The 12,943-nt window shown below is 44.7% G+C and overlaps 1 protein-coding gene across 1 annotated transcript in view; it reads left to right on the top strand.

Moving 5' to 3' along the window:
• Positions 1-12,687, top strand: part of NRD1 (nardilysin (N-arginine dibasic convertase)) — a gene marked incomplete at its 5' end in the record, with an annotated part of 23,249 nt that extends 10,562 nt beyond the window's left edge. Inside the window, 17 exons of the mRNA XM_008943017.1 lie at positions 1,162-1,266; positions 1,535-1,658; positions 1,947-2,033; positions 2,658-2,777; positions 3,507-3,558; positions 4,597-4,747; positions 5,765-5,892; positions 6,221-6,383; positions 7,493-7,524; positions 7,809-7,947; positions 8,994-9,041; positions 9,329-9,381; positions 9,993-10,076; positions 11,392-11,482; positions 11,786-11,902; positions 12,137-12,226; positions 12,471-12,687. Coding sequence (XP_008941265.1) covers positions 1,162-1,266; positions 1,535-1,658; positions 1,947-2,033; positions 2,658-2,777; positions 3,507-3,558; positions 4,597-4,747; positions 5,765-5,892; positions 6,221-6,383; positions 7,493-7,524; positions 7,809-7,947; positions 8,994-9,041; positions 9,329-9,381; positions 9,993-10,076; positions 11,392-11,482; positions 11,786-11,902; positions 12,137-12,226; positions 12,471-12,668 — 1,782 coding nt within the window. The remainder of the gene's footprint in view (positions 1-1,161; positions 1,267-1,534; positions 1,659-1,946; positions 2,034-2,657; positions 2,778-3,506; positions 3,559-4,596; positions 4,748-5,764; positions 5,893-6,220; positions 6,384-7,492; positions 7,525-7,808; positions 7,948-8,993; positions 9,042-9,328; positions 9,382-9,992; positions 10,077-11,391; positions 11,483-11,785; positions 11,903-12,136; positions 12,227-12,470) is intronic.
• Positions 12,688-12,943: the final 256 nt, after the last annotated feature.

The following is a 12,943-nucleotide window of genomic DNA, read 5'->3' on the forward strand; positions in this document are numbered from 1 at the left end:
TATCTGTTACCTACATACAGTTCTATGATTCTATCATTAATCATTGCCAACAATTTCAGTAAATTTGGTAGAATTTACTCAACTGAGTAAATTTGAGTAAGTTTGGTCCTGAAAAGTTCTTATTAGTCTTTTTCATTCTTTTTAGTACTCCCAGCTAGAATATTATGTTCCCCAAAGCTGTTAATGCTCTAAAAGATACTTCCCAGTATCAAGCCAGGTGGGGATAGAAAACACCCAAGTTTCCATCACTGTTATGAGATCTACCTTTTTGGCCGGTTGATTTTGACTGGTCAAGAGATCACTGACAGTGCAGGGATTTAACTCTGAAAGCAAGGGGCAGAGCTGTGTGTGTTGTTTTGTGAGTGGATTGTGGATCTGGGGACAGATGAACGCCGTGGCCGCGTGACGCAGGGAGCTGGTGCGTGGCCATCCGAAGGAAGAACGGTCACAGAGGCACAGTTTGGGGATAAGCAGTTATGTGCCTCAGGAGAGGTTTAATGTTTTTTCAGATGTACAGTGTCTCAAAAACTTCTTGGTCATGTTTTCCGCTACATTTATAAGGCACAGATGTGTGAAACTCACCTCTTTTCATCAGAAGTGTGGTCTGTGTCAGACCCAGGATCTGCACAGTATGATGCTGGCTGGTTCAAAAAACATTCATCAAGCACCTCTCCACTAGGCAGCCTTACAGAGCTAAAAGGCAATCTGTACTTTCATGTCCAAGTAAGAGAATCTCTTCCTTGTCATGCAGAGAACTTGAGAAAGGAGCAGAATCATGCAGCAGCAGCAGTTTTTCAGCCTGCCTTTCCAGCTGCCAGGGCACTTTTAAGTCTTGACTTGTGTGACTCTGCTGGTGTTTCTTGGAGCCAAGGAGTGCATTCTACTGGGTCTTTAAGCTAGCAGCGTTAATGGCAGTAAGCACATGCTCAAGGCTGTTTCTTCTGAAGATGATGTCTAATATTTCAGGATTCTCAGAGGACTCCTGAACATAGATATGATTATGAAGTCTATTTAGTTTAATAGTGTAAACTAAATGCTGTAACCGGCAGAGCATGCGACTCACGCTCAACATACCTGACCAGTCAAGCTGTTTTCAGAACAGGACATTGATTTATTAGCTTTCTGACTATGTGAAAAATAGCTTTATCCATTTGCTTACAGACAGATCCAGTTGACTATGTGGAAAACCTTTGTGAGAACATGCAGTTGTTTCAGAAGGAGGATTTTCTGACAGGAGACCAGCTCTTGTTTGAATACAAGCCTGAGGTAAATATTCTTTGAACACTGATGACATGTTTTGATGTAAGGAAAACACAGGCATACTGTATAAGGTAGGTGCCTATATAGGCATCTAATTAGGCATAATAGAGGCACAGGTTTTGTGTTGGGTCACTCTTTTTATACTCAGAAAGCAAATCTCCTTTTTTGGAAGCTTGTTACATCTTGTTCTTCATATTCTCAGACTAAGAAGTCTTTGGTGAGTTGGGCAGAGCCAGAGTTGCATTTGAACTGAAACACTGTCTTGAACTTGCAGATCATTGCTGATGCCCTCAACCAGCTCAGTCCCCAGAGAGCCAACCTTGTTTTGCTGTCTGCTGCCAATGAAGGCCAGTGTCACCTAAAAGAGAGGTGGTTTGGAACGCAGTACAGCGTGGAAGGTAAAACAGTGGCAGAACCTTAAAGAACGTCTCGTCTGATTGATGCATTAGAGATACTAAACAGGTGTCACACAAAACACAAGCACAGGGAAGTGGGGAAATGAATCCTCAGCGCTTTGCTGACCTCAGCATTAGTCCTTTGTCCTACTTGCTAATTTGTTCTTTAGGGTGATGTTATGAAACACCTATTGTTCTGTAGATCTTCATGGAGATAGCGAAGAGATGAAGGAAATAGGGAAGCAGCATTACCTACCTCTTGAACTCAACACATTTCCTGGTTTTTAACAGAGATTGACAAGCACTGGAGCGATTTATGGGCCAGCGACTTTGAGTTAAATCAGGATTTACACCTTCCAGAAGAAAACAAATACATAGGTAAGGCACCTGAGCATGAGTGAAATCTTCCCCAAATCATGTATTTGAGAGTGTTCTGTTATTTAGAAAAAAAAAAAAAATCTTAGTTTCTGTCTAAACATCAACCTGGTTTTGCAAATTAAAAAATACAAGAGCGCTGTTCACCTGAATTTGGTATTCATTTATATAGAAGCTTGAGAACTGAGTTTTTCTAAGATGTAAACCTCCAGATGATATAGCCATAACAGAGCAGGCCTCACACAATCAGTGATGGTTAACACAGAGCTCCAGATGCCCTAGAAGAGCAATTCTATTTGCTTAATCCTACTAATTTTGAAAGCCACTAAATACCATCTGGCTTTGTTGCCAAAACCAAATGAATATAAACCCATAACTTGTATCTTGGATGGAATGCAACATTGCCATCTCTGCACTGCTTCTGAGCCACTGTTCAGATGTGGAACTGAAAAATAAATATTCTTTGGGTCCAGGGAAGCATTATTCCATATAATTGAGAAAACTGGGAGGGGAAAAAATGTATTTTGAGGATAATTTTGAAGACTTACATGCATATAGCCTGGCTGTGTCTGTGAAACCCACTAACTTGTGATTTTGGTTTTTTTTTTTTTTTTTTCTTTTTGTTAGCCACTGACTTTGCTTTGAAAGTCGCTGACTGCCCTGAGACAGAATATCCAGTCAAAGCACTAAGCACAGAACAAGGCTGTCTCTGGTACAAGAAGGATGATAAATTCAAAATCCCCAAAGGTAAACACCTCAGGGCTTTTGGAAGAGTAGGAACTTGCTGGTTTTACCAGCTGGAGTTTATCTGAAGGCAGTTAACCCCCAACAGTGTTCACCATTTAAACTGGTTGTTTACTGTCAGCTCTTCCACAGTCCTTTTGATCTGCTTATTAGCTACAGTAAAAGAGAAGCAGGTGAACTACCTTGCAACAAAGAAACCCTGCTGATACCTCAGGTTAAAAAGTGGAATCACTGAAATATCTTCACCTTTGAACGTCTGACTACGGACAGATTTTGGCAGACAGAACATGATACTGAGACAAGGGCTTGAGAATGAAGGACTACATTAATTACAAGAGACTATAGTCTCTTCTACAGAAAGAAAAATATCACTTGGATCTGAGACAAACATGACAAACACACTGCTGCATTCAGGATGCATGTTACAGTTTTTAGTATCTGTTAAACAGGTGTTTTGTGGAGTTCATTTGGTCATGCTACCTGAGTTAGTATTTTGCAAAGCACAGCTTTGGGTTTTCTTATATTTGGTATTTTTAAGGGAAGATTTTGGAGTGAAAAAGAGAAGGTGCTCTATAATGACTTAATATGAGCAAAAATACATTCTTATAGCTGAGAGACCATTTTCATTACACTCAAATTGTGAGCAAAGAACAAACTGATGGAAATATATTTGACTTTAGAAAGCTGTCACTTCTTATACAATTGCTCATTTAAGTTTCTTTTTCCCACCAGGTTATGTCCGTTTCCATCTGATCTCTCCATTCATACAGCAGTCGGCAGAGAAGTGAGGATTATATTATTTGTGTTTATCTTACAGAGTAAAGCACCATACCTAGTGAAATGCCATGAAGATAAATTAATTTTAAACTGGAATAGAATAAGGCTTCCTTGTCTCATAGTCAAACACTTCCCTGGTGGTTTTGTCTGTTGGTTCAGCCAGGGTGGTTCTGCAGGAGGTTGTTAGTGTAGCAAACAGATGCATAGGAGGTTCTCAGTGTGTTATTTCCAAGTGCAAATTTTGGGAGTATACTCTAATGGCAGCAGTGCACATAGGAGGAGGAAATGCTTAGAGGAGGAGTCAGTCTTGAGAAGAGCAGCCCAGAGTCCTGTCTGGAGCCAGCACCTTGGGAGCCTCGAGGTACACCAGCACTCCCCTGGACAGCTGCTTTGACATCAAGATTACAGCTCTGCACATGCTGCACTCTGCTCCTCTTAGGCTAACGAAGCCAGAGTTCACGGTGCTTTTATCAAAAGCTGTTTGGGAACTGCACAACTGAAGTTTTGGGAGAGCTTTTATAAATCTGTTTTCATCAGGGCATTTCATCAGTTCAAACTCTGAACTGGAATCCAGATGGTAACAAAAATCTGAAAGCTCCGGCTGCAGTTCCCACATTGTGTGGCCTGATTTACTCTAGCTTATTATTTGTTTATTTTGATAGGTAAATAATCATCCTGTTACTCAAGTCTTCAACACAACTGAGTCAACATAACTTGGCACGTTACAATGTGTATTCCTACCTTGAAGAAATCTTAAATCATGTGAAGCTGGAATATTATTCATTGCAAAGTGTAGTTGAATGTCAGAATAATTATTAAGTAGTATCACGTGCTTCCTGGACAGAGGGAAACTTACATTTTGTATTGTATTTCTGGGTTTGCTGAAATCCCTTTTTTTTTTAATGATCTCATTTTACTCAAGTATTCATTTCCATTGAGGAACTTGTGCGTGCCATCAAACTCATTGGGCTTGATTTTTTTTTCTTCTATTCCATCCTTTTTTTTTTTCCTTTCTCTTTAACCCTCTGCCCTTTTCTCCACCCAGCATAGTTTTGTTTGATACATTTGTAAACATCCTTTCCCACAATCTTGGTGAACCCGCTTATGAAGCAGACGTCGCTCAGCTGGAATACAAGCTGGTGGCTGAAGAGCATGGCTTAGTCATTCGAGTGAAAGGATTCAATCATAAACTACCTGTAAGTACTGCTGCTCTAAATACTTCTGTGCATGCTGTTTTTCAGGGTGCATGCTCTTTCTCTTAGCAGCTGGAGCCTGGCTGGCTCGGGCTTTGAATGTTTAGAAGAGGTATTTACATGGGAAAATTTGTCTCTTTTCAGATACAGGGTAATGCAGCGAATGTTTTTGCATGTGCTCATGTGTGTAAAGATGTCGTTTTGTTTGCTTACACAAGCTCAGATTACTGACTGTAGGCTGACTGAAGAGAAATGTTCCTTTAATTAATAACTATCTCCATGAAGACTTTTAATAGCTTTTCCTCTAAAAAGCTGTGAGTCTTCCATGTCCATGTAGTGTTAGAGTCAGTCCGACGATAAGCTGAGGCTGTTTGCATGCTGTCTGGAGAGTGTGTCTGAAAATAGGTTTTGTTTACAGTTAGGCTTTGGGGATACAGCTTCTGAACATACTTATTTTGGGTGCAGTTTTCCTTTGTTGGGCTGCTGAAAGCTTACCTTCTGAGGCTTGGGGGATCTGACTGCAGCTTGACTGGAGCTTTAACAAGGGTGTCAATGGTCTCTCAGACTTCCTAATGTGACATTTAAGAGAAGAAGCCAGAATTGCAAATTGCATCATCCAAATATTCCTTTTTTAATCATGAACGTTGCTTTGTCATGATGTCATTGTGCCAGTCAGCTGTAAAAGGAAAAACTGGAATATCTGATACAGAAATGTTGGGGTTACAGGCCAGGTTTGTTTGGGTGGAATGCAGAATCCTATTTGGATATTGATTTTGGATATTGAGCTTATTTCATTCACTTTCTGAAAATGCTGTCCTTTTGAAACTGACTGTAGTATGGTACAGAATTGTTCAATGAAGAACATCTAACAAAATCAAGCAATGTGCTTTAGTTACACTGTGTCCTTTATGCTGACTGAATAATGATTTTTAAAAATACTATATAGAATTAAGCTTAAATTGCTTGGGTTTTTTTTAAAAAATAGGAAAAAACCCTGTCTTAAAACTGTTTTCTTTATAGCTTCTATTTCAGCTCATCATAGATTACTTGTCTGACTTCAGCTTCACTCCAGCAGTTTTTGAAATGATAACAGAGCAGCTGAAGAAAACATACTTCAACATCCTCATCAAACCTGAGACTCTGGCCAAGTGAGTTTTGGGGGAGGGCAAAACCTGCCTGCACAGCAGTGCTGACGTTGAGCCATAGAGCTCAGGAATTGCTGCTCTGTGCTCACAGAGGCTTGTCCAGGGTTTGCTTGTCGCTTGAGCAGCTCTGCAGGCAGCGCAGCCAACACATGGGTCAGACTGGGCACTCAGGTAGCTGCTGCTGTGAGCAGCCGTCGCCAGCTGTGGGTGCTGAGGGAGGGCAGAGCCAGCCCCACAATGACGCTCCCGGGGACCCCGGCTCCGAATTGGGATCTCGTGCTTGGAGCAGCTCTTGATGGCCTGTGGGTGGGTTTGCCTTCTTGCACTGCAGGGATGTGCGTCTCCTGATCCTGGAACATGGCAGGTGGTCCATGATAGACAAATACCACACGCTGATGAAGGGCCTTTCCATCGAGTCTCTCTCCTCCTTTGTCAAGGCTTTCAAATCGCAGCTCTTCGTAGAGGGTCTCGTACAAGGAAACTTCACAAGCAGAGTAAGTACAGCTTCAGCAGCTGGGACACACTTGGACTTGCTCTTACAATGTGCTTTAATACAGTTGCCACAAGTCCAACACTCACCGGCCAGCTGGCCCCCTCTTCTGTGCTGGCAGTCTGGAGGCTTGCTGGTGCAGGGGAGCTTCATCTCCAGCCACTCAGGAGTGCTTTGCTGGGTAAACCACTGGGGAGTCCATAGCTGCCAGTTAGAACAAAAGTCTCCAGGAATTTGAATCTAAACTGCAAATAGGGAAAAACGTGGTAGAAATATGCATGGAACCAGTTTCCCTCATTTCCACCTTTTATTCTTTGGTGTAATGATACATTTGATATTGAGAAATTTCCATGGTGGTGCCACAGGAGGAGGCTTGCCTCAAAGTACCTTGGTCCTGGAAATTTGGTTGCCTGCATGACTGGGTCAAACCTCACTGAGGTCTGGTCATCTTCAGTCTTTTCAGACACTTGCAGTATTCATCAGAGACTTCTGCCCTGGGACTAGGTCACACACAGTCCTGTCAGGCTTCTTAGAAACAGGGCTGCAATGGGGCTTTACACCATGCATCTGGTGTCATTGAGTGTCTGGGTGTGGCACAGGAGGGAACCTTGTGCAGTCACGACTTGTGTCAAGAAGTTGGTCTTAGCTGGTGGTGTTTGTCTTTAAAGCCTCCAAAAAAAAATAGTGCTCCTGTCCTTTGGGAGGTCAGATTTGTGTGAGGTCAGCTGTCCCCTCCTGAGTGGTGGAGCAGGAGGAGGCCTGAGGATCTAATCATGATTTGCCAAGAACCTTCATCCAAATTGCTTTTATTGCCACATCCTCCGTGTGAGCCAAGCTCCTTTCATAGTGTGGCACACACAGCCCTGTAACTCCTACCTCAGTTTTACTGTTTCTTCTCCATTTCTTCCACTTAAGCCTAGGATTTTCCTTCCCAGAGCTCCAGCTTAATGCCCAAGAAAGCAGCCTCTGCTGTCATGTTATGGTGTCTGACAGAGCTCATCTGTTCTTTGCTCAGGGGGTCACTTGCTCCAGCAATGCACTGCGGTGTCTGGTTGTGAATTGGTGTCATAATTCTCCTCTAAATAAAACTTTTCTTTCTGCTTTCTTTCCTAGGAAGCAAAGGATTTCCTGAATTACGTTGTTCAGTGAGTATCTGTTGACTCTTGCACTGCTGGTTACATGCAAACCATAACTGAGTTAAGATTCTTTTCTGGAGGGAGAGGCCAGGGTGGGAGCAATGCCGAAATTCCCTTCTCCCCTCCTGGGTACAGCGCTGCTGGCGTCTGCGGGAGGCGACCTTCCATCGTGGCAGTTCAAGCAGGACATTGTCCTCCTCTGAGGAAGGGGAGAACAATGTCTGACGGGGTGTTGTGTTGGTGCTGGCCAAGATGGAGCAGGTGTTTGACGCTGCTCTTTGTGCTCCCTTCAGAAAGCTCCAGTTCGCTCCTCTGGTCCATCCCTGCCCTGTTCAGTTCCGGGTGGTGGATTTGCCAAATACGCATCTGCTCTGTAAGGTGAAAACGCTCAACAAAGGTGATGCCAACTCCGAAGTGACAGTCTACTACCAGGTAACGTGAAATGGCCTGTAACCTCTGGTAGCTACTGGTGCTGCAGTTGCACTTGCCATGAGAGCAGTCTCTGTAGGGCTCTACGTGTGGTAGTCCCTGAACCTGGCATCTTCCCCTCCCAGCCTGTGCTAGTAGCTGGGTCTATGGCTTGGGCATGTCCTTGGTGGCCTCACCACTGATCTTGTGGTCTTGGGCCCTCCCCCTCTCTTCTGAAGGCCATATTAAGGCAATGAAATGCTGGTGTTTGAACCCCGAGCGCCGAATTAAGGTTGACATATGGGTGATTCCCACAGCCCTTCATACAGAGGTGGTGAGTTTGCCTTATAGCTTCCCCCCAGGGTGCGGCCGGGCCCGCGCGGGGAGCCCTAAGGGGAACGAGCCCCCGGAAGGGAAATGAGCCCCAGGGGTCCCGCACTGAGTTAACAAAGGTCAGGTGTCTGCTTGGGGATAAAAACTGGGGCCACTTGCAGGAAGGGAGGAGTCTCTGTCTGTGAAGTGGATGCACTTCACAGAGCTTCCTGGTTGAGGAAGGATCTCCTGACTCTTCTGGAACTGGGCCCCGGTCAGCTTGGACATTTGTAAATGTGGGCTAGGAGAGTGAGAGGTGGCCACCTTTATCTTATCTGTTTAACTTCTTGATCTGGTTGTTTCCCACTCCATCTATGGGAAGCCTTGGTTCTTTGTTTATTCCACCCATTGTGGTCGGGTGATGTCTTTGTTGGGATTGTTGGGGGTAATGTCAATTGCATGTGAACTGATTGACTTGTTTGTACCCCCAGCAATTGTTCGTGGGTTGTCTTTTCTATATTCAATACAGTCGCCTTACTGGTTCATCTTTCTGCTGGCTGTGTCATTCCTGTTAGGCCTAGTCATTGGCAAAACAGGCCACCACAGAAAGCAAGAACTTTCCAGCTGTCCCTGCTGTGAATTGTAATTCAGTGTTGCAGTCTGGGCTGAGCTCTGTGTCACAGCTGTCACCTTGGCCTGAACTGTAGCATTTAACCTCCATGAAATCACCCTAAATTCTTAATTTTCTTTCTTTCTAGTCAGGTGCCAGGAACCTAAGGGAATATACCCTCATGGAGCTGCTTGTGGTAAGTTAGTCTTCATTGAAAACAGTGCTTGGGTAAGATACAGCTGTAGGAGTAAGTGGTACAAAGGGGACAGTAGGGGACTCATTAAACTTGGGAGTGTTTGGGAGGGAATCCCCCAGCTGCTGCAGGGTGGGACAGCATGGAAGGCTGGGCTCTTGGCTACTGACCCAGAAGGCCTCCGGGACAGAGCCCTGTGAATCGAGTGGGTGCAGTTGGCAAGGGCAGCGCTCCAGCCCTTTCCACGCATCGCCGCTGCTGTAGCTGTAACCCGCCCTGCCTCGTTTCAGATGCACATGGAAGAGCCGTGCTTCGACTTCCTGAGAACCAAGCAGACCCTGGGGTGAGTCTGGGGTGGCGGGAGGGCAGCTGTTGCAGCCTCTGCCCTCACCTCCTGCTTCCACTCTGGAATCCGTCCTGCCCGGGGCCACCTCCCGCCTTACTGTCAGGGGAGCGGCCCCACAGGCGCTCAAACGCAGCGCAGCCGTCGGCACGAGCTGCACCCAGGCTGCCCTGGAGCTCTGCCAGAGCTGCCTCTGGTGCCAGCCCCTGCCCTTGGAACTGCCCAGCCTCACGGGTTCCTTCCGCTCCGCTCCCTCCCCGGGCTGCGTTCCGCCGGCTCCCCTCCCAGGGCTCTCTCCAGCTCCCCTCTCTCTGCCTCGGGAAATGCAACGGGCTCTTCACAGCTCTGTGTCTGTCACTCTGTTCTAATTAGTGTGCAGGAAAGCAAACACTGATACTCTGCCAAGCTTAAAAGGATTTCCTAAAAATGAGAAAACTCAAGCGCAGTGATGCAGGGACTGATTTCTGAGAATTCCTATGTGCCATTTTTCTTTCCAAAGTACCAGCTCTGTTTTAAGTTGTAGCATGTCCTGTAAATGAAAATTTAACTGTGCTTGTGGAGTGACTTTGTTGTTTGTGTAACCTCCCCTGTTTTATCTTTTTTTTTTTAAGCTACAACGTGTACCCTACCTGCAGGAATACTTCTGGGATTCTTGGCTTCTCAGTCACCGTAGCAACCCAGGCCACTAAATATAAGTAAGTGCTCCTCTGTGCTTGGCTGAGGTTCTTCACTGCTCCCAGGCCATTTCTGGTGACCTTCCTTCACCACGCCCTGCTGGCAGAGGCTCTGGCAGCAGGGCCTGGCTGCTGCAGAGCCCAGAGGAGTTGCCCCGTGTCTCTGCCATCTTGGGCCTTGAGGCATCAGCTGGTTGCTCCTTGCTGTATCTTGCTGTGCACAGTCTGGCTGTGAGCAGCCAGCAACTGATTTTAGAGCAGTCAAGTCAGGCTTAACAAGGTGGCCAGAGGACCTCGTGTGCATTCAGGCACCAAACATCTGAGCCTTGTGGCATGTAGTAAGGTATCATGTGACCATATGTGCATATTGCCTTTTGTGTAAGTGGTATATTTACACAATAGCCAGCTGAAGAATTATTACTGGGAGTTTCATTTAGTCTTCTGTTTGTTCTCTTTGATCAGGTTGCAGCTGATTTGTTTGCTTTTGCTTGAACTTTTTTTATGTTCCTGTTCTCATTTAAGAGTTCACATGTGTTTTGGGCCATAGAGAGGTTTTTTCATTCTCTGAGCCTAAAGGGAATGTCACAAGAGTCATCCTGGCCTCAGCCTGTGATGTTGCAACATAGAGACTGAAAAACAACTCCTAAATAAAGCAATAGCCTTAAGCTTCTTAACGCTGCAGCAGGCCCGACTGGAACAGGGACAAGTAATCCAAAGGCTAAGTGAAACGTCCCGCTGCCCTCTGGAAGATCCTCTGCTGGGCAAGCTCAACCTGTTGCCAAGTCAGTCCTGTAGAGCTGTTCTCCTGCCTCACTTGCAGCAGACAGAACAGTGTTATGGTTTTGTTCAAAGCTGGGGCTAACTACAGGTGCTTGACCTGCCAAAGTTGAAAGCTTTTATGAAAAGTACGTGAAAAATAATAGTCTGCCAGTAAAAGTTTAACCAGCACAAAGTGCTGCTGCCTTGAGTTTATGTTTCAATGACACTTCCATTACTGAGTTCTCTGTCATCTGGGAAGGTTTTACTGTTTCAGGAACCTCATTATCTGTCACATCACAGTGTTAGTCCAACGGCCCGGAGCTGTGTCAGGGCTGGGCTCAGACAGCAGCAGGTCCTGGACAGCAGCTCCACTTGCTGCTTCGTTAGCTACAGCCCCTCTGTCTGAACAACACTTAATGCGGCTAAAAACAACAGTGCTGGGTTTATTCTCCAGATGGGAAGGCTGGTGTTCAGGAAGCTCGTCCCAAATATTAATTTGAGGGCCATTCTACTTTATCTCACAGTATTGTTTTTTTTTCTTTTTCCTGCCTGATTAAATTGTTTCACTCTCTTTTAGTTCTGAATTGGTTGACAAGAAAATAGAGGAATTTCTTTCTTGCTTTGAAGAGAAAATCAAGCATTTAACTGAAGAAGCTTTTAGCACCCAGGTAGAACTTCACCTTGAAATAGACCTTCCTTGAACTGCTAAATGACACGTAAATGAGAGGATTTGCTTACACTTACCTGGCATATTTCTGAGCGGTATTTTTTTTTCTGGACAAAAGACTTGCATTGAAATCCTACCTTTTAACTCTGCTGTGCAGTTACTTGCTAAAATTTTTCTCTCTTCTAGTTAGCTTTGCAAGCCATGAACTACCTTGTTAATGTAATTTGCGTGAATTTTCAGTGACCTTTTTTCAAGGCAGTTTTAAACTCTTTCAGACTAATTGTTTTGTCTTTTTCAAACGTAGGTAACAGCTTTGATAAAACTCAAAGAATGTGAAGACTCCCACCTTGGAGAAGAAGTAGACAGGAACTGGAATGAAGTTATGACACAGCAGTATCTCTTTGACAGGCTTGCCCGAGAGGTTGGTGGTTCCTCCTTGTTGTTAACACTTGCATGTCAATTTTTAGAGCAGTTTTCAATGCAAAGCATAACTAAGGGGATTTAGCCATGAGTGAAACACTTCCTCTAAAACTACATGCTGTTGGAAAAAGGTTCTTTCATCTAATGGGATGCAGTTTGTAGAGAAACCATCGTAATGTTTAAAATGACTTGAGTCACCACTGTGTTACTTAAACCTCATTCCTGTGGGTTTCAGATTGAAGCTCTGAAATCTGTCACAAAATCAGACCTGGTCACCTGGTTCCAAGCTCACAGAAACAACAGGAGGAAAGTGCTCAGTGTACACGTGAGTGTTAGCCAAAACTTTGTCATGCCAGACTTGCATATCCTGAAAGAGCCCAGTAAGGGTGTGGAAGAAGAGTTCTGTGATCCAAGTTTTTATTTGGTGGCCATCCACATTACTGTTCACATGGTCTACCTCTCTAATTATTACTATTGTTTGAGTAGTTGTATTTACTGGTCAGGGCAGATGAACATTGCATAAGATCCAAGCTACAGGAGCTTAGAGCTTTCTGGTAATTTTTTTCCAGGTGGTTGGATATGGAAAACATGAAGGGGACTCAGAGGTTACAGCTGTCTCAGAAGTACAGAATTCTTCATCTGGTGAAATACCTCATCTTATTTTCTTGCCCCCATCTTCTCTGATGACTGAAGTTACTTCCATCAAGGACATCAAAGTTTACACATCAACTCTGAATGTTCTCCCTTACCATAAAATATTGAAATAAAGATGATGCCTGGCCCCGCCATGGTGTGTAACAAACACAGGTGCTTTCTGCTACGTGAACCTTACAGACCTGCTCGTGTTCAGGCAGGGCTGTAGTGTTAGCTGGAGCAAGGTCCTGAGGAAGCTTTCCTCAGCCAGCTCTTCTCATTCATCTCCTGAGTCCATTAAGAAGAGGCACAGCCCTCACTTCCAGCTGCCTCCTTCTCCTCTCTGGCGCCTTTTTGTTCACACTGGCCTGGGCATCATTCCTGCAGTCCTGTAGCAGTCGCTTAGAAG

The sequence above is a fragment of the Merops nubicus genome, unplaced genomic scaffold, assembly GCF_000691845.1.
Source record: "Merops nubicus isolate BGI_N331 unplaced genomic scaffold, ASM69184v1 scaffold14016, whole genome shotgun sequence".
In the NCBI taxonomy this organism is placed as follows: domain Eukaryota; kingdom Metazoa; phylum Chordata; class Aves; order Coraciiformes; family Meropidae; genus Merops; species Merops nubicus.